At 39.0% G+C, this 26,669-nt stretch overlaps 1 protein-coding gene across 1 annotated transcript in view; it reads left to right on the plus strand.

Annotated features, from left to right (window-relative positions):
• The window catches only part of LOC139737070 (beta-TrCP-like), a gene marked incomplete at its 5' end in the record, with an annotated part of 50,625 nt that extends 24,940 nt beyond the window's left edge, over window positions 1–25,685 (plus strand). The window contains 9 exons of the mRNA XM_071647748.1: window positions 9,646–9,739; window positions 14,879–15,016; window positions 15,991–16,109; window positions 17,835–17,940; window positions 19,770–19,913; window positions 20,812–20,930; window positions 22,098–22,208; window positions 22,814–22,892; window positions 23,585–25,685. Coding sequence (XP_071503849.1) covers window positions 9,646–9,739; window positions 14,879–15,016; window positions 15,991–16,109; window positions 17,835–17,940; window positions 19,770–19,913; window positions 20,812–20,930; window positions 22,098–22,208; window positions 22,814–22,892; window positions 23,585–23,752 — 1,078 coding nt within the window. The remainder of the gene's footprint in view (window positions 1–9,645; window positions 9,740–14,878; window positions 15,017–15,990; window positions 16,110–17,834; window positions 17,941–19,769; window positions 19,914–20,811; window positions 20,931–22,097; window positions 22,209–22,813; window positions 22,893–23,584) is intronic.
• Window positions 25,686–26,669: the final 984 nt, after the last annotated feature.

Raw genomic sequence — 26,669 nt, forward strand, 5'->3', positions numbered from 1 at the left:
ATGAAATTTCGTGACTTGGAGTCGACAGCCTTTTTTCGTGGCATGAAATGTTAGCACATGGCCACTGGCATTCAGTGCATTCACAGTGGAGACAAGAACCTTCACATCGTATACATTTTGATTTTGCGAATCTTGGCTATCACAAAAGTTGCAATATTCAAATGCACACAAAAATTTCAGGTTTTACAATATTCAACGTTATGACAACAATATGGTGAAAAATAGTTATAATGCAATACTTAACTTGGTGATTTCTTATTTCAGTCTAAGATCAGTCAGCTTTGTAAAAGATTTTATTTTCTCTTAATTAATGTGTATGTATCACAATGCCTTTGGATGCTGTCTTCCATTTCTGATTACTACCTATGGTATATAAATGGATTAAAGGCACCATTGCGCTTTAAATGATTCACATACATTGCAGTTCTGCTGTAATGTACAAAGTTACACTGAAAACCGAGTCCATGTACATCGCATGGGCTGAATGCCATTAAAGGACAAGTTCACCTTCATAAACATAAGGATTGAGAGAATGTAGCAATATTAGTAGAACACATCATTGAAAGTTTGAGGAAAATCAGACAATCCGTTCAAAAGTTATGAATTTTTGAAGTTTTTGTGCAGTACTCGCTGGATGAGAAGACTACTGCAGTGTATGAATAACTTAGATGTCACATGCGTACAACAATATAAGGAAAATATAAAGAGAATTTCACAAAATTCCATCTTTTGAAAAAAGTACACATTCCTCTGACTCGTTACCGACAAATGTTATGGGTAATATTATTCCCCCTGCCTTTAGAAAGAGGCAAGTCAAGTGCTCTTTTATTCTGCGAAAAAAGTGAAAATATGTTAAATTTTCTTTTACATTTTCTTTATACTGTTGTACGCATATGACTCACAAGCTGTAGTAGTCTCCTCATCCAGCGGTTCCAACACAAAAAATTAAAAAATTCATAACTTTTGCATCGATTGTCCAATTTTCCTCAAACTTTCACTGATGTGTTCTACTAATATTGTTGCATTTTCTCAATCCTTATGTTTATGAAGGTGAACTTGTCCTTTAAGATCATGCACCAACAGGAACATGTAAAAAATGCATTCTCAAGATAATAATCTCTGAAAGTGAAGTCACTGCAGAGTGAAACTCAAGGGGTATGATTCTAGTCATCTCTGCAATTATAAACTCAAAACAATCATTTTTGTATTAAAATAAGAGAACGTCTGCGCGTGCATTGAAACGCTCGTGCACAAAAATGCAGAAAATTGCTACTTGGTTGTCCTCCGTAGCTGAGAGGAAGATTAGATCAGATACAGATTAGACGTTGGCACGTGACTTATGTGGGGCAAGGATGCAAGTCAGTTTTGTTTCTTAATTCCTTTCTTTTCTTTTTTTTTCATGTGGAATCTCAAGTTGATGAGATGCAAAAGTACTGCTTGGCTGCTCCTAATCTTGTGGACATGGGGGGGGGGGGGAGGGTGGTAGAAGGATGCATATTCCCAAGCAAACTCTTGCTTGTAGGATCGTGTCCTCTCTGGGTGCGTGTGGCTTTGCATGTGACTGAAAGGCCACGTGTTTCGGCGTGTGTGCGGAAATTGACAACTGGAGAACATAATTCCCATCCTGTAATGTTGACCTCAATTACATTGTACAAAAGTGATGATATTGTAGAGTGTCAGTAACGGGGAACGAGGAAGAATAGACTCACCTACTGTGCTCGCAATTGTTTGGAAAGACCATCCAGATACAGTCAAACCTGTCTAAAGTGGCCACCCAAGGGAAACGACAAAAGTGTCCACTGTAGACAAGTCAATGGCATTTGGAATTTCAACACTTGCATAAATAGCAAAATATGGGCCTAGAGCAATTGCACCCCCTGGGTAATTACCCCGGACTCTTCCCCTGACCCTAACCCTGACCCTAACCCTAATCCTAATCCTGAACCTAATCCTAACATTAACCCAAACTCTGACCCTAAAGCCTAACCGTAACCCTAATCTTTACATCTTTACTCTAAGCTTATCACTAACCAGTATTTAGCCGGGGATGGTGGGGTAATTGCCCTCGAAGGGTAATTGCCCTGATACGGCATAAAATACCGCTTGTTAATCTTGGAAAATAAAAAAAAAACAGCCAATAAGTTTGCATGAGCAGCTTTAATATGGGGGGGGGGGTGTACAATTTATTTCATTTTAAATTTTCTTTTAGCCTACTTCTGTTCTTTTGATAGGTTTTGGTAGAATTCACACAATGAATGTAAAAGCTAAATTTTTGTGGCCACTATAAAGGTGCTATACACAGTTCGATATTCACCACGGGATACAAAATGAGTGGCTGCTGGCCACGTTAGGCAGGTGACCGTTATATAAAGGGTCTATAATACAGCACTTCTGTGCGAGGGATTTTAAGTGGCCATTATAAGCAGGTGGCCGCTATAGACAGGTGGCCGCTGAGACAGGTTTGACTGTATACTGTACTCTTTAGACTATCAACACTCTTTGAGTTGATTACTGTCTTCCGGATATCCACTTTTTTCAGGGTTTGTTGGAGTATCCATGTTAACAATATTGTGTGTCTGAAGTTATTTCACAGGCTACTGCTTTCGCAAGCATGCCGGTGTTAACAATCTTGTAACAACCCTTGCCTTCATTTCCTCACTGCTTGCTGCCTATATGATTAGATACATTCAGGATACAGAACATGCTCTTTCAGAAACTATCGATTGACAATAATTAGCAAAGATGCAAGAACATTAAAAAGATGAATACATGTTGGGTCAAAAAGTATGAATATTTTTAGGAACTGGTCTTCTATAAACCACATCACGAGACAATCCTTGGAACTTCTGGTTTGTTCCCTTGGTCGTAAAAATGTATTGGTAACCTCATGAGAAAAAGCGGATGTCTTAGACGTGTTCTTGCCTTTTCTTCAGATGTTATTTTTCTGCTGGTTTGTTTTCATTGCCTTTCTTCAACTTAAATGCCCTGATGAATGACTATTTTAAGATTATCAAGCTTATTAGTCTATTTTGAGAATACATAAATATCATAAAAGTAAACATATGTGTGTGTCAAATAAACTTTGAAGAATAGCTGCTAGAGGTCATCATGCAGCAATGACGTCATTAGCACTGTACAATGTACCCACTTATATGCTTTCTTTGTGTCATGTTACTGGTTTCACTTGTCACATTTCACTAAAGATCTCTGTTTCAGATGCATCGGGACACTATAAATGTACTGTTGCTCATCATGTGGAAACATAGAAAGTTGTCACGTCCGCACAAGTTTTAAAAATGGGACGAACATGTACATACATGTATCTTTAGTCTTTCATTTGTACAAAAAAAAAAAAATGGTGGGTACTATGTTATCTTAGACTGGCGTAGGCAGGTATCGATGAGTACTTCAGGCCCATAGATACCATACAATAAACTGCTGACATCCTAATGTTCAGAGTATACTTTAATACAGACCTTATCAGGGGGCCCGTTTCATAAAACTTGTTATCAGTGACAACTGCTACATTTCTATGACAAATTTTCTCTCAGCCAATCAGATGCAAGGATTTCCGTAGCTTGTCACATCTATGGCAACTTGTCACTGATGACAAGTTTTATGAAACGGGCCCCGGAGAGCTTTAGCTACAGTTTAGTTACATGCATTTGCATGTCTCTGGCTTAATTCTCTATCTTTAACAGTAGCATATATTTTATGAATAACCTAAAACTGAACAGTTTGTATTGCCGACTTCGGAATGCTGCCATAATGCATGAATCAAATTTATGGTGTCATAGGACTCGTTAAGAGGTTGCCCTGTTCATACAGTATATTATGCATGTATGAATAAACATCCTAGGAGTGTAGGTCTTTTTTTGAGGAGGGAGTTGTATAGTAAAATGTTGAATTAATCCATATTGTTATACATCCTTTATGTAATAAAACATTTCTGATCTATGCAGAGAATCCCACATCCAGGATGGTGATTTGGTGATCACCACCAGAAACTTGTTAAGTTTTTGTTGTTGTTGTTGTTGTTTTGTTTTTTGTTTTAGCTGCTTTTTTTTGGGGGGGGGGGGCAAATTTATTGACGCCTTCATGCTTTCACCACGATGACATGGCTGTCAGCTGGTTGTTAGACCACAGCACGGCTAATGACATCTCACTCAACAGGTGCTTCGTGTTCTGTAGCAAACATATTACACTCTGAACACTTGATGTGTGCCTGCAGCCTTGCCCATCTCTCAACCCCAGGGCCCTGTTTCATAAAGCTGTTTTGTAAAGTTACGAACAACTTAAGAACGACTGGTGATCAGTTCTAATGTGCTATACTTATCAAAATTTCCATAATTCAGCACAAGAACTGATCACCAGTCGTTCTTAAGTCGTTCGTAACTTTACGAACAGCTTTATGAAACACCCCCAAGGAGGTACTTTGACTTGTCTAAACCTACAGGCAATGAGGAATCACACACTTGCCATGTAAGACGCAGATTGTACATCTGTAATCACATTCTAAAGTGCACTCCTCACAGAGTGTTCAGTCGCATAATCGGGTCTCTTTGCTGATATAAAAAAATATAAAAGGATACTTTAGCACAAAACAGGGCCCCATTTCATAAAAGTTGATATGATAGCAACTCTTGTTGGAACGGCAACTTCCCATAGCAAGAGCCAATCAGGAAGCTGGATTCTTGTCATTACCATGACAATTGCCGTTCCAGCAAGAGTTGCTATCATATCAACTTTTTATGAAATGGGGCCCAGAATGCAAGCTCCATGGCTTGTCCATCAAACAGGCACACAGTGTGTTTTAATAAGCAGTCAATATACTCTTATACACAACAAGAGTATATTGACTACATTCTGGAGGAAGTACTAGAGTCAAGGTCAAGCTGGGTTCCACCTCCTCCCTCAGTCATGTTTGGAGTCAAACCATTCAAAAAGCCAATGCACACCCAGAATTGGTCAAAACTCCTTTGAAAAACATCTCAGAATCATGAATTGCCCAATCTAATTTGAGAAAGGTGTTTGTGAACACTAAAGGAGCTCTGTGTACAAACAGACGGGCTGTGCTGGGGGTTTCATTGATCTATTTATTCAGGGGGCATCGTTGCTCAGTAGTGTGACCCCTGTGTTCTAGCCCCAGTGTGTCAAAGGAAGGGTGTGTATCCTTCTGTATCACACATTTTCTCAGTCATACGGGACACAAATTAAAGCAAGAAAGGATGCACACAGTAAGTGCACACTAGCTTGAATTTTCTTTAATGAATTTTTGCCACTTGCAATTTTGCATTACATCTATACTTTTAATTTTCATATCATGGGAACCATGATAGCCTGATTGAGGTCATGAAGCTGTAAAGAAATTATTGAAACTACCATTTACTCTGTAAAGATACTTTAAAGTTCATTTGTTCCATTTCTTTATCATATGAAAGAAGGCTTACACTTTTTGATGTGTAGAATATGCTTTACATGACAACTACATTTAGGAGGTCTATATTGCAACCTCATTACTCATTGGAACATTAGATTTCCCTGAAGTATTTCGTCCTGATCATGTAGTCACGTCAGCCTCAGCAGTTTACATGTACTTTGCTTGTATTTTAATGTGTATTGCCATAAGTGACAAGTTAACATCCTCTTTCATAACTGACTTTGATTACCTTTCCAAAATATATGTGCTCCACAAGTTTAAAAACAAAAATCTATCAAATAAAAGATGAACTGCTCTCCTTTCTTTTAATTATGTCCAATTCAGGTAAAAGCATCCAGATATTTTAATTTGGCAGAGATGCAATGGCTCATCCAATATCCTATATTAATTTTATCCCCTAATGCCCAGCTGAGCAGCTTACATTACTGTACCCCGTCTCAAATGTAAAATTGTCTATTAATAACTTATTTTGCCCTAAAACTAAGCCATGATAACAATATTAAAAGTATGCATGAGTCATGCACTACATGTAGCTGTTCAGTGTTCAGTGCACCTTTTGGATCATTTTAAATCAAGTGAGTTTTGCTTGTGGCTTTTTTTCAGGTACACACCAATGCATATCTAATTTTATGATCCCTGATGCATTTCGGCACATCTGTGAGTTGTGCAGGTGTGAAATACATCTATATATTTAATTCTTCTCTTCCCAGAAAAACTTGAAATGTTAATTTGCTGTTGATTACTGCAATAGGCAATACCGTTAAAAAAATTTGCCAATATTTGGTTGCCATGGCCACCAGGTGATCATCAAATTAGAACTCAGCATGAGTTATTCCTCATTCAATTTCAGCCTCCATGTTTACTTCCATTTTTCCAAAGCTAGAACTAAGTCAACAAAATTTTTTCACTTCAGTTCTGAAGGTGTTTTTTTCTTTTTTTCAATGCAAGCATAGTTATATGGCTTGATGCCTTTAAAGAGAAGTCCTCAAAAATTAATTTTTCATGAAAATTATGCATTCTATCCACTTAACACTGACATACTGTTAAGGGAAGCAATTATTCCCCCTGCTTTCTGAAAGCAGTTAGTCAAGTGCTCTGTCATTATGCAAAAAAAGTGAATTTTTGTGGAATTCCCTTTATATTTTCTTTATATTGTTGTCCACACATGACGTCATTAGAACCTCTAGTAGTCTCCTCATCCAGTGGTTCCAACACCAAAATCTTAAAAATTCATGACTGTTGCGTCGAATGTCTGATTTTCCTCAAACTTTCACTTTAAATGTGTTCTACGTTGCTGCTTTCACTTAATCCACATTTCTTTAGGTTTTGGTTTCCTTTAATGATCATTTTATTTCCTTTTTTCCCATTGTGGAGAAATGGCAGAGGCAAACAGACAAAGAATGTTTGATGGAAAAGAGTAATGAGAGAAAATTTAATTGCCAAGTGACTGGCTTTGTAGAGAGGATTTTGCCTCTTACATTCAAGTGAGGTGTGGCATATGTATGTTTGCAGGAATGATTTCACACCGATATCCTGTATTTCATCCAACAAAAAGTGGTTGTTAGGTTCACATAATTCTTATATTACACAATTGTGCTTAGTTAGTTTCTAGTTAAAGCCATATTATTGTCAGCATTGCATCATTGGCACTTGTAGTAGCAGTAATAGTACTATTGTTATTAGATATTATCATTTTTTTATTATTATTATTATTCAGTTTCAGTTTAGTTTAATTTATTTCCACAAGTTCAGTTGAAAAAAACATATAAATATACAATCAATCAAATCAAACATACATATACAAACCAAAAATTATTTTGGTTAAGTACATAATCACAGTTAAAAGTTAAAAAATGTGTGTTCAAGATTGACATAACAATTGAAATAAATTTTAATTGTAATGATTTATTATTGTAATAATAAATTATTATTATTATTATCATTATTGCCATCATTTTTACTGTTATTATTATTGTTATTATCACTACTACTACTAATACTACTGCTACCATTTTTATTACTATTACTATTATCATTATCATCATCATCATCATCATCATTATCATCATTATAGTTGAGTGATTGTCTTTGCTGTGTAGTGGTTGTGACCGTAAAGCACTCTTATCAGTTTTCTATGAATAAGGACTGTCATAGTGAATTGTTAGTAATAACAGGAGTGCCAGGCTAACAAACAGTGATTTTTTTTCTCTCTCTAGTTCTCCTGAAATCAAACTAAGTCCTCTCAGCCTCTGTTCTTGGAAATGTCATGATTAAGTGGGTCATTGGTGTAGTACGACTGATGATTTTAATTCTGTGGGCTGCATTCAGGGCTGAGTCACAATAGGCAAGTCATAGATTCTACAATAGCTGTATGCAGTCACACACACTGGGTGTTTTCTCGTGTGAAGCAGATGTAGGGACAAGGTCATTGGCGCTCACACATCAGCAGCCCCCCCCCCCCCCCCCCCCAACTCGCAATTACTCATCACTTAACAGAATAGGTCAGGCATACAATGCCTATAGTATTGCCCTTCTAATAAAGAGCATGTTTTATGAGAACTTTACTACAAACTACAATATGGTGTACATAATGCTCACGGAAATGGGTTGGATAACATTATCAACCTGAAATGGAATCATATTGATTTTAAGTTATCAAAATTAATATGCTTGAAAGAGGAATTCAACGAGAGTAATGGGTTTTTTCTCTATTTTTTTTTTTTCCGTGGGATTTCAAGAACTGTGCCATGCACACCTACACCAGCGATGGCCAGTGTGTTGTGAAGTACAATTTTTTGTTGTACACCATCGCCATTTGTGGCTCCAGGTGCTACAGTGAATCGTGTCTCTATAGGCATGGTGCTGATGTGCGCATTGAGCTTTCAAACATAATTAGCTTCATCTAGTTTGGATGAACAGCGGCATGAGGAGAGGTAGATGATGAAGCGAGCATATGTGTCACGGTGGTGTATCACAGACACAGTGCACCTGCCCTTGTCCCAGCTGATCATGCTGATCAAATCATGTCTGAATGTAATGATCTGCTTTGTGTCACTCTGCTAGGTCTAATCCCCAGGTCAGGTGGTTTCTGGTGAAAACAGGATTACCAAGATTAGGTTTATTGCACAGGGGCATTGTCAGTCTGAAGCATGAAACAAAATTCTGTCACAAGCGATACATGCAATTTTTCAAATATCTTGTCCAGGATGATAGAATGGGTGGTCTTTAGCAAGTGGAGAAATTTCCCGAATTACCTAATTAGATATGATTGAAATCAGTGAAATTAAATCAGTCAAAGTTGAATGATAGTGGGAAAATAGGAAAGACGTGACTGTAGGAGTGTTTACAAATTATCCATAATTTTGTGTAGAAGAGATTAGTTTTCTCTGTTTGGAGGACATGATTAACAGTATACCAGTGATGTGTGTTTGGGGGACTACATGTAATATTTCCACAAGAATATATATGCTGCATTAGTCGTTTATTATGCATTATAGCCAGCTAGTAGTAACTATACTGCTAGAAGATTAGGTTCTGTGTCATACGGTCCTCCTAAAAGTAGAGTTTGCGCTGAGCTTGTGACAAGGATTAATCAATCATACAATGAAGTAGGTTGCCAGAGATATTAGAAATCTCTAGAAAATGATGTAAAAATATGGTGATTTGTTGCAAGGGCACTGAGGCCGTATTATATGTCTTACAACATTCAGCCAAGTCAAAATATACCTTGGTTACTACAGTGTTTGGTGCATAATTCCATGGAAATTGTGTTGTAATCATTGTTGAGAACTTACTAAAATACTATGTATATCTGTGCAATAAGACTCATCAGTTTTTGAAACTTTCATCCAGATCATGAAATCCATGCACAAAAAAGTGCGCAAATATTTTATGTATAAAGTTTCCCCTAAGTACAAGAAAATCAGCTCTTTGTGTAGTGATACTGTCCATCTGTGTAACCACACATGACAGTGCCTAAATAGAGTCAAAATGACTTCCAAAGATCTTCTTGATTACTGTAGCTCAAAAGTGGAATAGAAACTTACTACAGCTCATTATAACCTCTTCATGCATTTATTACTGTATCAGTTTTGCAGCAGAAGTTTTCATTAACAGTATGTGCAGCAATCTGCTCAAGGTTTCCAAAGCCAAGTAATATTTAATTTTCTGTTTATATAATAGTGTGTGTGTTTGTTTATCTCCAGGGTCCAGTATCTGTTCAAACCAAAGCCGGGTGATCAGCAGCAAGGAGACTCCTTCTTTAGGAAACTCTATCCAAGAATTATCCAGGACATAGAGGTAAGTGCCTGCATTCTCTCTCGTGAAATGGCTGGCATCAATCAGAGATCGACTTTGGCCGTGACCTGGGACCACTAAAAATTGATCTCGGGCCACCAAATTTCCAAAAAGGTTATCAGTTGGTGGCCACGATCGGAGAAACTAAGATTCAAAGTGGATTGTTATACTTCCATTTATTTTGGGTCAATACATTTCTTTTCTGGGCCACCAAAATTTCAGATCTAAAGATTTTAGTAGATCAAACGGGCTGCCAGAGGAATGTGTTAGTGTCAAGCCCCGGCATCAACACTTGTCAAAAGCTGAAGTTTAGGACAAAGATGCAGCTCAAGCTGCAAACACAGAGTAAAATGTGAATGTAAAGCAGTATTTAAAACTAATATGTGTATGTTATCTCAGAAAAGCGATATGTTTAAACCATATGCAAATCACCTTGGGTGATGATGCCTTCCATCAACTCAGAAGTCCTTCATTAGTTTGTGTGCAAAAATATCAGTAAAATCAAAAATTGGGTCGATATCTCAGCTTCCAAAAACCTTTCTCCCTTAAAAGTCATCATTGCAAGCTAATTACAAAGTAGTGACAGTTTTTTGGTATTATGAAGCAAACAAGGTTTTCTTTTTGATCTCAAGAAGAAAGAGGTACAAATGTAGTCAAAGGTTTGCGTGTGGTTCAGTGGAGACTCCTTAGGTTTTGACTTCATCACCATGCTAATTTGAGTCATGAAATTCAACACTTTAGCCTGTGTCTGTGATATCAGTCAGAATCACATGTGCAAATCAGACAAGACCATGTCATCGCCTCACAACTCACTTGGTGACTTATACACGAGAAGGAAATCATTTGAAAAAAGATATGGTTTTAGTTGAGCTGCTCTAGGTCCTTCCTCAAAAGTCATCTATGTTAGATTGCTGCATCTTTGTTAGATTGCTGCAACACTGCATTTACTTTGTGGCGAAGAAGAGAGGCTACTGTATTTGATTACTTTTCCAATGAGGAAATTCAGGGGAGATTTTGCATGCAGGATAAGAAACGATTTGAATACGGTATGGAGCGGATTTCTACTCTGTCAGAGATTGGTGACTGTCAGAGTGCTGGTCCGTCGAGAAGAGATCAGAATGGACATTGAAATGCAGGAAGAGAATGAAGAAATAGAAAAAAAAAAAGTAGTAAATTGACCAAGCCAGTCAAGTCAAGGCAGGATTCTGTCAAGCTCATCCAACAAATCCAATCCCAGCTGAGTTAGAATAGGATTATGACATGGATGCAGGAAACTTCGATATTATGCTTCTCGAGGCGTTGTCACTCTCTCGGTAGAAATCGTCAAGGGCCAGTGTGGTGACAACCTATGCAGTAATTGTCCATTGCAGTGACTGCCGTTATTCTGGCAGCAACCAGAAAACATTCCAACTTGTTTGAGTACTTTAGGGCCCGAATTCACGAAGGTGGTACAATTGAAACCACGGTTTAAACCATGGACAATTGGTATGGAGCGCCAAGTGTCGCATGGCCTATTTCGTTACGAAATCACGTAACGAAATGACTGATTTCGTGACGAAATAGGCCATACGATACTTTGCGCTCCATACAAATTGTCCATGGTTTAAACCATGGTTTCAATCGTACCACCTTCGTAAATTTGGGCCAGTGTTTGCCGTGGTTCATGCAGTTAGTTAATTTTGTGACTTACGTACAATGATTGCAACTTCTTTGCACAGCAGGCCCCTACTTTACTACCTCTTTTGAAAGTTACCAACCGTCATTCCCCTTATTTGTGCTGATCAGGGACAGAAATTAGCAAAATTGATAATGACACACGCAAGACAAATCGAGAGTATTCGCATTGTGAAAACAATACTGACCCTAATGAATTGTATCCTTCAGTCTTCTGGACAACCAGAAAAAAATGCCTGACACATTCTTAAGGGCTTTTTACACTTGTGTTTCTTAACCCCGGACTTTCTCTGACCCAGGACTATCGTTAGTCCCGTACCAATTTTTTCAACTTTTTACACTCGCCAATTAGTCCCGTACTATGTCTTGTCCGGGGCTAAGGAGAAAACTGACCTTTTTACACTCGTATTTCTTAGCCCCGGACTTTCCAAACCACATGAATATTCATAATTACGCTGTGTACTGTACACGTACACGCACGCACCGGCAGCACTTGATTACCTCGTTTCTGATTGGTCAGTGAGGCTCGGACTTCGTCTCCGTCGCTTAGCCCAGGATTATTTTTTCGTTCTGTTTACACTCACTTGCTTGGCACCGCAATAACGGTGCTAACCCCTGCTATTTTGCAGGGCCAGATAGTACCGTACTATCGGTGGGGCTAGCCCACTTTGGCAAAAACGAGTGTAAACAGAAAGTGGGCTAAGGATAGTCCCGTACCAACGGTGGGGCTAAGGCCCCCCCTTAGCCCCACCGTTGGTCCGGGGCTAAGCAAAATTTTACAAGTGTAAAAAGCCCTTTAGAAAAGAAAGGGTAGGAATTTGAGATACACTTTTTTTTTTATTCCATGCTACTGGGATATCCTGCCCGGATGCTCAGAAATGATCTGATTGGCTACTGAAAGCAGTACATAGAAAAGTGGAGATTGCATGACAAATTATAACCCATGGTAGCTGCCTGCAAATAGGAATTTACATATCTGCGTATGGGCCTTTCATATTTATTGCCAGGGGAAAATGGCACTATCATATCGGCGTGGTTGCAGCGTTTGGGCTAGAGTTGCATGGATGCTGTGCCAAATCCTAAAGCCAAACCGAGACATAGCCAGAAAAACCACAATGTTAAACTAATCTGTAATGTGCAAACCACCTAGGCTATTGTTACAGACTGTACATCATATTACCATGGATGTGTGTCAGCAGAATGTCAAGTTTGTTTCACATGCTTAGAATAACTCACAATTTTCCTCTCTAGTGCTAAAACTTTCCATTTTGTTCTTTCTTTTTTTTTCTTTTTTTTTGCAATGTGAATGGAATGCTCAGATATTATGATTTCTAATGTCACGACATATGCTCGTGAGAATGGGTCTATTGTGTGTGACACAGTACGTTACGTTGGGTACCTCTTCAAGAGAATTATGCATCCCTGCAAGCGTTGTTGAAACACATACACACAGTGTCATTTCCTTATCAAGTTTATGTGCAGGTTTTGGGTGCACAGTGCAGTTTTCTCACTAAAAGGAAGGTGTATTCATCCTGGGGAAAAGTACCACTGTAGTAGACTTCTTAGAATTCTTCCTTCCTGCTTTTTTGCTTGGCCGGACTCAATTGTATTGAGCAAAGTTCATATGTATTTTTCTACTCAAGCAAAAAAAAAGTTTTTGCTACCTACCTCACAAAGTAAGAGATTGATTTGCGCAGATGCAAGCAACTTGAATTTCGAAAGTTTTTGATGTGATGCTCCTCCATCTTGTGTTTTGTAGATATGTGACTCTCAGACATACCAGAATCGTGCATGCATCGTTTTAATAGGCTAAAACTGTGTATCAATACATTATGAAGTTTTATCACCCTCATCTTCTGCTATTATTCTTGTGACGCAAAGTCTTCTGAAAATTTCAGCAGTCTCTGTACGACTACGTCTCCAATTTCACCCCTGAAAAATCATCTTCAGGCAGGGATGCGGTTTGACCATTACATACATGCTGTTGTATACTGTAAAACATGATATTTTCGCGGCATGAAATTTTCACGAATTGGAGCCAACGGCCTTATTCGCGGCATGAAATTTTCGCGAGTTGCCAGAACATTCAATGCATGTAGTGTAGACAAGAACTTTCGCGCACTTTAATTTCGCGAATCTTGGCTCTTGCCAAATTCGTGAAAGTAAAATGCACGCAAACATTCTTCGTTTTATAGTACAAACAAAGAAACAAACAAACTAAACTGCCAGCAGATTTTAACATTACTTTGATAGGAAAATAAGGAAGTGGCAATTTAGTGTAGACTTGAAAAGCCTTGACTCTTACAGTCTAGCTGTGTCTAGTCTATCAAAACTGTTAAATATGTTTTTGTGGTTTTTGGTTGTTGGTTGTTGTTTTTTTTTTTAATCTTTACACATGATCGTGAAAGGTTCAAATAAATGTCATCATGCCTGTACATTGTAGTTGGTGACTGTTCCACTGTATGGAAGTCGCATGTGACATTCATGAGTCTCAGAGGAAAGGCACTCTTTCTTGCTACTGTATGAGTTGTAACTGCCACAGTTTTGTTTTGTTTTGTTTACCTGTGTCCCATGTGTGAAAACTTTGTAATGGTACCATGTCTTGTGAGGTAATTGCCTAGAGCCTGGAGTCAGGAAACTGAACACGTTTATTAATCGCCTGGTGAAATTTCTCAAGATTTGAGATCAATGAACCTCAAGGCCCTTTGTAATTTCTTTATCACACTTTGTGAGAAGGAATGAAAATGAACTCCAATTTTGATCGCTGGGTTGCTGGAAATTCACAGTTTCTTTGTGTCAATGTACTCAAGGTCAACTCTTCAGTGTGTGTCAGTTATGATCAACATGCATAGAGATTTTGTTTGTTTGTTTTCTGTTTCAAAATAAAAAATGTGATATAACTTGTCTACCTCCTACCAAAATTTTAAAGTCTAAGAATATTTTACATTTAAAACTTTTGGTTTATGTGATGCTTGTTACCATGGTGTTTAAGTTTATAGTCTCATACACACTGAACTGCATTTTTACACCAAAGTTGATTTGTCTCAAAAGTGTGTTTGTCTTGCGGCTGCCTGCCTCCCATCTTTTATTGGTAGGCTTTGGATTTGAAGTAGGGCAAGTAATTACCATATGTCACTGTTAATTGTAGAGCTTCTAGAGATTAAATCTCAGAATCAGAAAATTGATGCTCAGTGATGTTATCAGTCTTAAAGCAGTGATGGACCACATTGATATGGATCAGTAGTTTTCAATGTACTTGTTGTCACGGTCATTGGTTCAGCATATCATTCTTCGAGTCATGATTTCGAGCCATTTTCCTGATAGTTGCGGAAATTGATGTAGCAATCAAAGGGAGTTATAAATCTATGCAGTTCACCATTAGAAGGCAAAGTGTGTCTGTCTGTGGGTTTGACAAGTGATCAGTCTGTTCCATTCACTCCACACTGTGTCTGCTCTTCATCCCCAAAGAACATCGAACACAACTGGAGGTGTGGCCACCACGAGCTCTACCGCATCCAGTGTCACAGTGAGACTTCGAAGGGCGTCTACTGTCTACAGTACGACGACACCAAGATAGTCAGTGGCCTGAGGGATAATACCATAAAGGTGAAGAGAGAATGTTGTTTAATCCCAATGTTTTCCATCGCTTACCCTCCCCACCATTCCTTCCCCCCCCCCCATTATGTCTCAATTTCACTTTCTTCACAACCAGCTCTTTGTCATCTATCAAGTGATACTGACTTTCATACTCTCGTCAAGTATAATGATACCTTGCAGTATACATTTGTGTTTGTTTTTTTGTTAATTGCCTGCAATATCATTATTTTTTTCAGACTAAAATGCATAAGTATCAATAATTAATCAATCTCATTCATTTTTTTCATAGGCAGGAAGGTGGCTCTTGTTTACATTTCCTGTCTATAGTGTGAAGGTGAAACAATCGAACTTGAATTAACAGACAATCTGACACATGTACTGTGCAGATTCTGAAAAGTGAAAGTGGCACAGCAACTTTGATCCCACTTGGGAAAAATTGTAGAAGTTTCACTATCAAGCTCAGGAAATATTGTTCAGTAGAAAGCTAGTTTGGCCTTGTACAGATCAAATAATCATTTATCTAGAGGAATGACATGGATGAAGAATGCCATAATGATTATTATGATAATGCTATTCTTATAGATATGATTGTGATTTGATAATGGTTATGTGAGATTGAGAGTGGTAATAATAATGATAATATTAATAATAATGATTAACATTTTTACCGAGCTTGATACAAAGTTTCTAAGTGCCTTACATAACATATGTGTAATATGATTGATAATACCTCATAGCATCATCAACAACATCCTCATAGAAAAAGATAACAGTGAATATGAGAATGCTGTTTGCTAATGATGATGGCGATGATGAGGAAGAAGTTGATGATGATGAAGATGATGACAGGCGTGATGGCAAAGACAATGATGACGATCATGGTATTTGAGTCGGCGCACGCAGGCGCATAGCTTCACCTTGAGGCAGTCCCAGCGCTGGCTCGATAATGATTGATCCATGTTTTGGTATTCAATCCTCTCCAGATTTGGGAGCGGCAATCGCTACAGTGCAGGACGGTATTAATGGGGCACACGGGCTCCGTGCTGTGCCTGCAGTATGACGACAAAGTCATCGTCACTGGTTCCAGTGACTCCACCGTCAGGTGAGACAGAGCCTACCCCTCGTTCTCCTTGCATCACTTTTACTTTAGCGTACCTAACTCCAAAGAACAAGTGGTATTTTGTGAAGTTTGAATTTGTGATCACATGCACTCTTTGTTTGTTCCGTTCAAAATCATCCCAGTGTAAAATTTTACCTGTAGTTATAACATCAAATGATATAATGATGAAATGACCTCTATTTACAGTAAGCAGCAGTCAAAAGCTAGATGTGACAAGGCAGTTACGTGCATTCTTTTTAAAGACTTAGCTCGTAGAAGTCATACTGTTCAACTGTAGGGTTGCTCCATTTCTGTCTCCACTGAAGTTTCTTCAACTGGGCAGATGCAATGAATTTTACTATGCTTGTGTCCAATTCACAGGACGCATTGAGAGCTACATTGTCAGTTTCAAGATATTCAGTGATAGAATGTGACTGTTACATGTCAGTGGCATTTGTCTGGAGTATCTGTCTGTGGATTTTCATGATTGTGTTATAGGCATTATGTTGTGCAAATTTTGATATTTGCTTTTGTGTGTACCCCATGCTAATCCCTTAAAAACAAAATTGCAGTTTCATGCACACTGACAAAATGTCATGCTTTCGTCCATATTCAAAGTCTCACTACCCACCCAGTCATTTTGCACAGACACTTTGGTCTTCAGTCTTGAAAAAAAAGAAAAAGCACAGGAAAACAGCAAGTTTTCTTAATTCATTTAATGGATTGAAATCTAATATCATAATTCATCTCCGCTTTGGAGATAACCTTGTCAAGGTTATGCATCAGCTATGCCACAGACATTAGAGAGCAGGTTATAAAGAACTCGAATATTTTTTTTCACGGCAATATTCTTTCCATCTTCTCGTTGGATTTAATTCACTGTACACACAAAATGGAGACATTATGGCAGAGAATCACTGCGCCACGTTTGATGTCACGTTAATCATTAATAGTTCATGAGTTCGTGGGGTCAGTGTACTTTTCTGTCTCTTCTCATGGCAGATACATTCATTTGAACTTATTCTCTCTCTCTCTCTCTCTCTCTCTCTCTGCCTTTACATCTATGAACAAAATATCTTCTCCCCTTGGGAGGTACTTCATATATACCTCCCGACCCATTCTGAATTTAGAGGGGAGAATCTGAATTTTGACCATAACCAGCTCTTGTTTCAATAAGAGTTTCTTATTTTTCTTGATAATTTAAAGACACATTCTTATTAGGGAACTACTCTTTCTTTCCTAGTTTGGAGCCATATCATCCCTATTTTGCAGTCAGATAGGTTGGGAGGTTTGTTTATGTGAATATATATTCTCTATGCTCTCTGAAAAACACTCTCACATGAGTATATCCTCCCTCACCTCTTAGTAAGTACGTCCATGTACTGATGTAATCTTCCTCCTTGTGGAAGGTACGTTCATATACCAGTAAATATATTCTCTCTGTTTGTTTTGTTTTTGTTTTTGGTTTTGGTTTTGGTTTTGGTTTTGTTTTGTTGTTGTTGTTGTTGTTGTTTTTTTTTGGGGGGGTTGAAGCTACACTCATCTTCACATATATTCTCTCTTTTCTTTTGGAAGGTAGTTATATTCATGTGAATGTATCCTCTCTCCACTCAGAAGGTATGTACACATCATATGTTCATATCTTTACTGTCCTCTTGGTATATATATTAATGTCATGTTCTTTCTCTCCCCTCACCCCTACCCCCTCCCTTCCACTTGCCATTGCAGAGTGTGGGATGTGAACACCAGTGAGATGCTCAACACGCTAGTCCATCACAGCGAAGCCGTGCTGCATCTCCGCTTCAACAACGGTCTCATGGTCACTTGCTCCAAGGTAAAATTGATGATTACCACACACTACATATATGCCGTTTGGTGCAGTGAGTCATGCTGGGCAAGTAACTTGGAAGGATTTTAAATGAACAAGTGGCCTCTATTCCATACTGTTTGTTTGTTTGTTTGTTTAATAGAAATTTTCCCCTAAAGATACAGCACCTAGCTATTAGATTTACATTTGGAAAAATACTTTATATTTTTGTGGTGTTTCTATTTTCATAGATTTGAAAACACATTGAGTTGTCCTTATGACATTTTTTGATGACTTGTTGAAATAGTTCATCCCACAAATGAACACTCATATATCAAAATATGATGCTTAGTTGTCAGAATCAAATTTGACTTGTCCTTGTCATGCTTCTAGATGCAATGGTGACGTGAGGTACTGCACTATGACAATCACATTATACATGGTATATATGATATAATCTCTCGTAACCACTAATGCTGCATATTCCTTGGCTCTGACTGTATCAGGTGATTCATTTCTGAGGTACTCATGTCTGTTTCTTATCTGCAGCCTATTTGTCTGGCACAATTGTTTCTCAGGAAGCGAGACCTATATTTAGCATGTGGCCCTCTCGATGCACATTGTAGCTCGACAGGTCTGCTCGATAGTCCTGTTGAATCAGGGGCACATAGGTGAAGTGAAAAGGAAGAAGGCCCCTATGATACCTCACACCTGGTAGCGTAAACAAGATCTACGCGACGCCTTTAATCATTGAACTTCAGTCGTCATTTGGGGAAATACCCAGTTTTGTGGATGTCTGCATAGAGTTCAACAAATTGTCTGTTGCTTATGGAGTAGTATTTCAGTCTTCAATTGCACCAAGTTGTAAAGTGATCCCAAAATATAAACTAGTTTCAGGTAATGGTGACCTAGTCATCTTTCTTCAAACAGGGGGTGTTTCCTTCACTTATGTAACCATATGCTATTTCTAAACTTGCACATCCAAAAACCCAGCTCATTGAAAATGTTTGGCATGTCTTTGTAAAATATGTTTGTGTTTAGTGAACTTGGCGAGTAGCGGTATATGTTGCAGACATCCAATGCATTTTATACCTCTTAGATGTAATAATGTCCTGTGAATACTCAATTGTAATGCCATTCTGTAGTACAGCTACTGTGTCGCGGTATCTCTCAGTGCCTTGAATTCCTAGAAAACATTAAATCGATTGTTGTTTGTTTTCCTGCCCTTATCACTTGCTCACCGAGACATAATCAAATGATGCTGTGTGCTGTATGAAGCAACCAGGTAATCTAATTGATGTGAATCTGGAGCTCTTTGGTATCACTGGGCCGTCATTAAAGGGATGGTATAGTTTTGGTTGAGATGGGGGATTCAGATTTTAACTTTTTCAGAGATGATTAGAAATGCTTATGAAATATTAAAGAGCATACAATTCTAAGAAGAATTCAAAGTTTATCTCATGGAAATCGATTTAAAATGGCTGAGATATCCAAAAACATAGTAAAACAAGTGGTCCTGACAAGAGGTAGGTCCCACCTTTTATTAGGACTTCTGTGCTGTGGGGTATCTCAGCCATTTCGAAATCAATTTTTCATCAAATAAACTTTGAATTCCTCTTAGAATTGTATGCCCTTTCATATTTTACATGAAGAGGTTTCATAAGGGGTTTCTCATTATCTCACAAAAAGGCTGGAAACCTGAAGCCCCATCTCAACCAAAACTACTGAGTATACCATCCCTCTAAAAGGAAATAGCTTTAAAGGATTGAGTGTGTACCAAAGGGGGGGGGAGGCATACAAAAAGACATTATACAAACCTTTTTTTATACCAACCTGCCCTGCCCCTTACCGTACAGGACCGTTCTATAGCAGTCTGGGATATGCAGTCAGCCACAGACATCAGTCTACGGCGAGTCCTGGTCGGACATCGGGCTGCCGTCAATGTTGTGGACTTCGATGACAAGTACATTGTGTCAGCGTCGGGGGATAGAACTATCAAGGTAGAGGATCTGCTAAAGAAATGCAGCTGCATCAATGTTCTTTGATCATCTTTTTTCTCTTTTCATTATTGTAGTTCATTCCATGATCCATACCTGGTCTAGGGTAATTACCCCCTGGACAATTACCCCAGACCCTTCCCCTGACCCTAACCCTACCCATAATCCTAATTCAGATCCTAATCCTAACCCTAACCCAAACTCTATCCCTAAACCTAACCCTAACCCTAATCTTTACTCTGACATTATCACTAACCAGTATTTAGCCAGATTTGGGGGGGGGGGGGTAATTGTCCTCAGGAGGTAATTGCCCTGATACGGATCCATACCATACTGCGTAACAGTCATTCAGTTAACAAAATCAATTTGTAGTTAACATTGCAGAGTAGTAAAAGGAAAAAAGAAAAGAAAAGAAATATCAGCAGACTTGCCCGTGAACATTGATTACATTCAGTAAGATACATTTTTACCTCAAATTCAGCCATCTGAGAAACTGTTTGAGAATTTTGATGTGCATAGAGTATGAGAATCAAATAGACAGTGTGATTCTTCGTACTTTGGCAGAGCTTATTTTTCTTGTTTTCAAGTTAGGAAGGATGACATTAAATATGGTTTCAACAAGGAGACCATGTTATATGACCAAAAAATCAAGATTCCCATGAACGCACAAATATGTGTGAATCCATATTTTGACATTTGTTTTTGGCATGTTCAGTCTGTGGCAGCATTTAATAGTGTTTTGTAACGAAGTGCTGTCTGGTCACTTAATCCAGGAGACCAGGTAATTGGCTTAAAGTCCTTCAAATGCACGTAACTATTTTCTGACACAGTACTCCTTTAGTGCTTGTACAGTACTGAAACCTTATAACACAGTTTCTTCGTCTTTCTTGTTGTCTTGCAGGTATGGAACACGTCAACGTGCGAGTTTGTGCGAACCCTGAACGGACATCGGAGAGGCATTGCCTGCTTGCAGTACCGAGACAGGCTAGTGGTCAGCGGGTCATCGGACAACACCATCAGGTGCGGAGATCGAGAGAGGGGTCAAGAAGTGAATGGTAGTGATTGGGGGAGGGTAGAGAGTTGAGCCATCTCGGCTGACCGAACTCTGCATCACGGGCATACAGGAGATTTAGTAGAGCTGTCCTTCAAGGCTACTTTGTGAATAGTGATCAGATAGATTCCTGTGTAATGTTTGAAGGCGATTGGTTGAGAAAATCACTTGCCACCTACAGGCCTTCATGATTATTAAAAAGACTAAAAAACCAAGCAAACGCTTGCCTATCTGTTGATTGTTCTAAGCAGCATTTGTAGCACATGCCTGATTCCCTCCGTAAGTGCTTACTCAGAATACAAAGAAAAGGAAATAGGTATTGTATCATTTTGTTACCTCCACCAAGGATGTTATGTTTTTGCGGGCATTGGTTTGTTTGTTTATTTTTTGTCTGTCTGCAAAATTACACAAAAAGCTAGGAATGGATTTGGAAGAAACTTTCGGGAAAAGTTGATAATGGCACAAGGAACAGATGATTAAATTTTGATACTTCTCCGGGAATTTTTAGTAATTTTTGAAGGATTTTTTTACTCTTTTGGCAAATAGGGTCAATGAACTTAGGAGTTCAAGCTGCGCGTGTTTGAGGTTTGCATACGTGCACTAAAAGCGCATGCTCTGCTCGAGGCGCTGCGTACAGCAGGAAGCTGATAAGGTAAACGCAAGGCTTCTTTATCATTGGGAAAATTGGATGATTTTTAGCATGCATGTATGGGTGGATATGAGCTGCTTGGTGGAGGTCTGCACTCTCTGAGTGCTTTTCTAGTTTCGTTTTGTTTTTGTCTGCAGATGGTCAGCACTTCTTTGATTAACTGACTTTAAGCTTTGAAGATTGCTGCAAGGTGCTCTTCATTTACTAGAAATTATTAAGTGCAGTGAATAAAAGCCTTTGTTTTCTTATAGTAATTCACATAGAGTTCAATAATCATAACATTGAGTTGTTAATTGATGAACTTAACTGCAAGTAAGTTTCTGTCTTTTTTTTGGGGGGGGGGGAGCCTCAAGACAATGTCAGTGAGATTTTGCTCATCATTTTTTCTTATTTTTTCTATTTGAGTGAAAGTAGACAGAGTGGAGCCGTGAATGAACATGGAATTCAGAAATAACAAGAATCTTTGCCAATGTTTGTTTGTTGGTAGATTATGGGACATTGAGTGCGGAGCCTGTCTGAGGGTATTGGAAGGACATGAAGAGCTGGTCAGGTGTATCCGATTCGACAACAAGAGGATCGTCAGTGGAGCCTATGACGGGTGAGTTCATCTTTACGGCGGCTGTGGATTCTGCCGCAAGGTCGGCTTGCTGGGAGAGCTAGACCATCTTTTATCAACGAGTCAGTTGGTCACTTCAGGGAGCTATTTACTTTTGTTTGTTGTACAATGTGGTGATGTTTGCTGTGTCATGTGCGATGGTGGTAATGTGCAACGCGTGTTTATTATGTGTGAGCTCACACGGTCACAGCCATCCTTTCGTTTTACATGTTAACGTGTGGGAATTTGCCCTTCGTCGCGAAACTACTCTGCTAGAAACTGTCATCAACAGCAAATTTTCTTCACTGGGAGCTCAAGTGCCCGGATGCTATATTCCCCTTGATTTTAACATGCAAATCCCATAGGCCTTTGCTGCGGAAGGGAATATGGGGAATACAATTTCATAGAAGCACAGCTCACATACCTGATACGGGTAATAATTTGCTTTTTTGCCCAGTGTTTTTCGTGCCCTATCTACTCATCAGTACCCCTTCCTGTCCCACCTACTCTCTCTCGACTGGATGACTGCCAGGGTGTGAGTTATTAGTACCCTTTGCAAGAATGGAGATATTTGATTTATACTTCTCACATTATCTTCCTTACAACAGGAAAATCAAGGTGTGGGACCTACAGGCCGCTCTGGACCCACGTTCACCAGCTGGCACTCTCTGCCTCAGGACGTTGGTTGTAAGTGTTGTCGCAAAGAAAAAGAGAGTTAGGAAACAGTCAGAAAAATCTGTGAGCATTGCTGGCAGAGAGCATCACATATGGGAGGTTTCTTCAGGAATATATCTACTTTCAGTAAATGCAGAAATATTAAGTGAAACGCCCAGTGAAAATGTCAAGAAATTGCACAAATTTGTGATGTGTGAATAACTCCCACAATACTAAGTGTTTTCACTGAAAAAGTGTTCATTAAAGTCAACAGATCAAGAATGTGTATCATTCAAGGATGATTAGCAATAAACTGCTATAAAAGACAAGATAGTTCTGTTTCTGTCCCCTTTGTTCATTTATCTAGCCTGCTTCTCACTATCTCAATGATATTTTTTTAAAAATAGACAAACAAACAAACAGCACAAAGAGCTTTTGAATAGGTGCAATATCACCTGTTAATTGTATAAAACAGTGCCAGTTAACAGGGCCCTGTTGCATAAAACCCTTGCCGCTGGACTTACCACTCCTTTCTAGCGGTAAGTCTTCAAATTAGCGGTAAATTTTATAATCCTTGATAGTGATTGGCTGTGACGCCTAATTTTGACGGTAGTTACCATTGAAATTCAACGGTAAGTTTTATGCAACGGGCCCCAGATTGCTCTTCATTCTATGAATTGGGACGTTGGTCAAGAAATGTTTCTCTGTGTGTTCCCACCCAATAGGAGCACACAGGCAGAGTCTTCAGACTGCAGTTTGACGAATTCCAGATTGTCAGCAGCTCACACGACGACACCATTCTCATCTGGGACTTTCTCAATGTGACGCCGCCCGAACAGCCCTCGAAATCGCCCACGCGCACCTACACCTACGTGTCAAGCAACTGTAAATAGGAAACTCTGGCGTTGGGCCGAGGGAGCTTTATCCCAACAGACAGTATTCTTTTTTGGGGGGAGGGGACGGCGGCGTCACCCCTCAGTCGATGGGTTTTGGATGTTCTATTTGAATGTTGGATTTGAAGATTGTTAGATGCTGTGGGATGGTCGAGGGTTTGGAAAAGCGCAAGATAACAGAGCGAGGGAACCGCAGAGGAGCTCTGGAGAGCGTGCTCTTGGCCAGGGCCTTTGGTCATCCGTGTGGACGGTCCCACAAGAGTGGACACACAGCTGCTTTGTATGACAACAACTGCCAATTGGAATCGCTCATCAGGTTAACGGAGGCACTCGGCTGCAGTGTAGGGTTTTGAGAAGAACTTGGGTTTGTCAACGACAAGACTGTCTCCACAAGATTGCACTACCCTGCTTTGTTAGCCGTCATTTATTCTCTAAATCTGTGGTAACAGACAGAAAGAGATATTTTGTGTACCAGCGTTCAAGAAAGTGGTTCCATTGTACAGAATCTGGACGAGACAATTGTAGACATAGTTTTGATATCTCTGATAATCCATGGTTTTGTTTTGTTTGGGTTTCTTGTTTTCCCTCAAATCAGGAAAGCGAATGAGAGCCTCACATATCAATTAGACCGTTTTTTGAGAGGGAAATAGAGTTTGAGAGATATGATGCATGTATTTTTCAAAGGATCACGTATGGAATCTGTGCAGTAGATACAAAGCATGTCTTACCTATCCTGCTGGTCTCTACCTATCAACTATGCTGTGCTGAATTTATCCATTTTATACATAAATCTTGGAATATATATGACTGAATGAACCTTGTACAAGCTGCTCTGATACCTGAGCATACATATCTCTTTTCATCTACCTGCCAATCTTTATTTATTCTATTTTTTTTTTCGATATCAGAGACTCTTGGGTAATTTAGCTGCATGGTGTAGGCTAGAAACACTTGTAATATACACATCCGGATGACGAGACTTGAATGAAAGTGCTCAATGTGTAACCTCTTGAAGCTATTAAAAGTTCATATATTTGTGATATTTGAAGTGCATCTAGAATCCACATATGACTGCTCTGCAGAATACTCTGTGAATCACCTACCCACGCGAGAAAAAAATGGGCAGATGATGCCAACTCCTCATGGTACACCTGAGGTGACTAGCAACAGTCAGCAGACAGTATCAACCAGGCACATTGTGCCATTCGAGAAGACTTCTAACTTCCCAACAATTCTCCAAAAAAAGAGAGAAAAAAGACAGCTAGAGAATGTTTTGATTTGGAGTGAAAGCACAGCATATGATATCACTTAGCCATTGAGATGCTGCTTGTTGCTAGTCCTTTGCATGGGAAGAATGGCTGCCATGGAAACATGCGGCTATCAGCGGTCTGGCGTTGAAAAGCTTCAGTGAATAACATCCTCTGATGTGAAGAAGGGGTATAGTTGTAGGAGTGGGTCCTGATTACAAGTAATCTATCATTACCTCTATCTTTACTTTGCTGAAAGTGGACCAAGAACAATTTTTGTGGGATGATGGTAGATCTCATGTGGAGAAAGGTACTCAAACTCTCCATTTGTCTTTATATTCAAGGAAAAAAACAGGTATTCCTTCTCATATTCATACCTTGTCTGAAAGTGTCGACTTGAAACATTAATGCACAGCAAGCGTTGTTAAAGGACAAGTTGTTCATGGGAGGCTATCAGAAGTGGGAACACAGCTCTGCGCCATTAGATAAATCGGGTAAAAGTTCGACCCTGTTTAATTCTGAAATCAATAAAAAGCCAACACTGTTTTGTTGTTTGTTTTTTTTTAAGGAGAAAACAGAAAAAAATCCTGATGATATATTATCCTTTGTGCACCCGCATCATTGATTATTAAATGCATTGACACAAGTGAGGAAGATCAGAGCTGTTCTAAGAAGACTCATTGCACACACACAGACACAGACACACACACACACACACACACACACACACACACACACACACACACACACACAGACAGAAAGTGTCATAACTTATGCCTGATCACAATTGACTGTATTCTTACAATCTATATCAGCAGCATTTTTTTTTTTTTTGGGGGGGGGGGTGAGGGTCGCGGTGTTGTGGTGCACAGTAGGATACGAAGTCCCACATGTAGACTTGTCAACTCAGAAAGCTCGATAAACAAAATGATGATTCACTCCCCATCTGAAATGTGCAGGAAAAAAAAAAATTGATGAGAGATCTGTACAGTGAGAAAGTCACCTCATTATCCGGAGGCTGCAAACGGTAAAAGACTTGAGTATATTCACCTGTTCGATTGTGGGTATGATATTTTTGTATGTATGTCAGTTTTGTTTGATTTTCCATACTTATAAACATCAGGTGGTACATATGTGATGTTTCTAGACAAATGTTATTGAAATGTTTGTGATTTTAGAAGAAATCAATGATGTCTCTTCTTCCTTTCCTTTTTTTTTTTTTTTTTGTGAATTTCAAGTGTAGCACAAAAAATGTCATCGGTTGGCCTTACAGATCTGTTACTAAAAAATATTTGTATTGTGTGCATACAGTAATAAGTGTTTGTTATGTATTTGTTGGCTGCACTAAGCCAGGCATATTAAGATTACAAATGTCTAGGATGACACCTAATTCATTCATCACGAATCCTGCAAATAGAATCCGACAGAGCCATTGGATTCCCTTGTGAGAATGTCCAAAGCATCAGGATCGGTGTTTCAGCCATTGGAATGCACACAAAAATGTTAAATCCCTACATTTGGGCACCCGCCATTTCATTGAGCCCTGTGCAACTACTGTAAGTTGCAGTAAATGCAGTTACTATGGTAGCAGCCATGCAGCAACCAATCAGAGTTTTTGAGGCATTACCATGGTAACCGATTATAGCAACATTAAATCCTTGCAAACCCCT

Source organism: Diadema antillarum, unplaced genomic scaffold (assembly GCF_040938485.1).
Source record: "Diadema antillarum isolate AM-2024a unplaced genomic scaffold, OU_Dant_1.0 seq00000679_RagTag, whole genome shotgun sequence".
NCBI classification, from domain to species: domain Eukaryota; kingdom Metazoa; phylum Echinodermata; class Echinoidea; order Diadematoida; family Diadematidae; genus Diadema; species Diadema antillarum.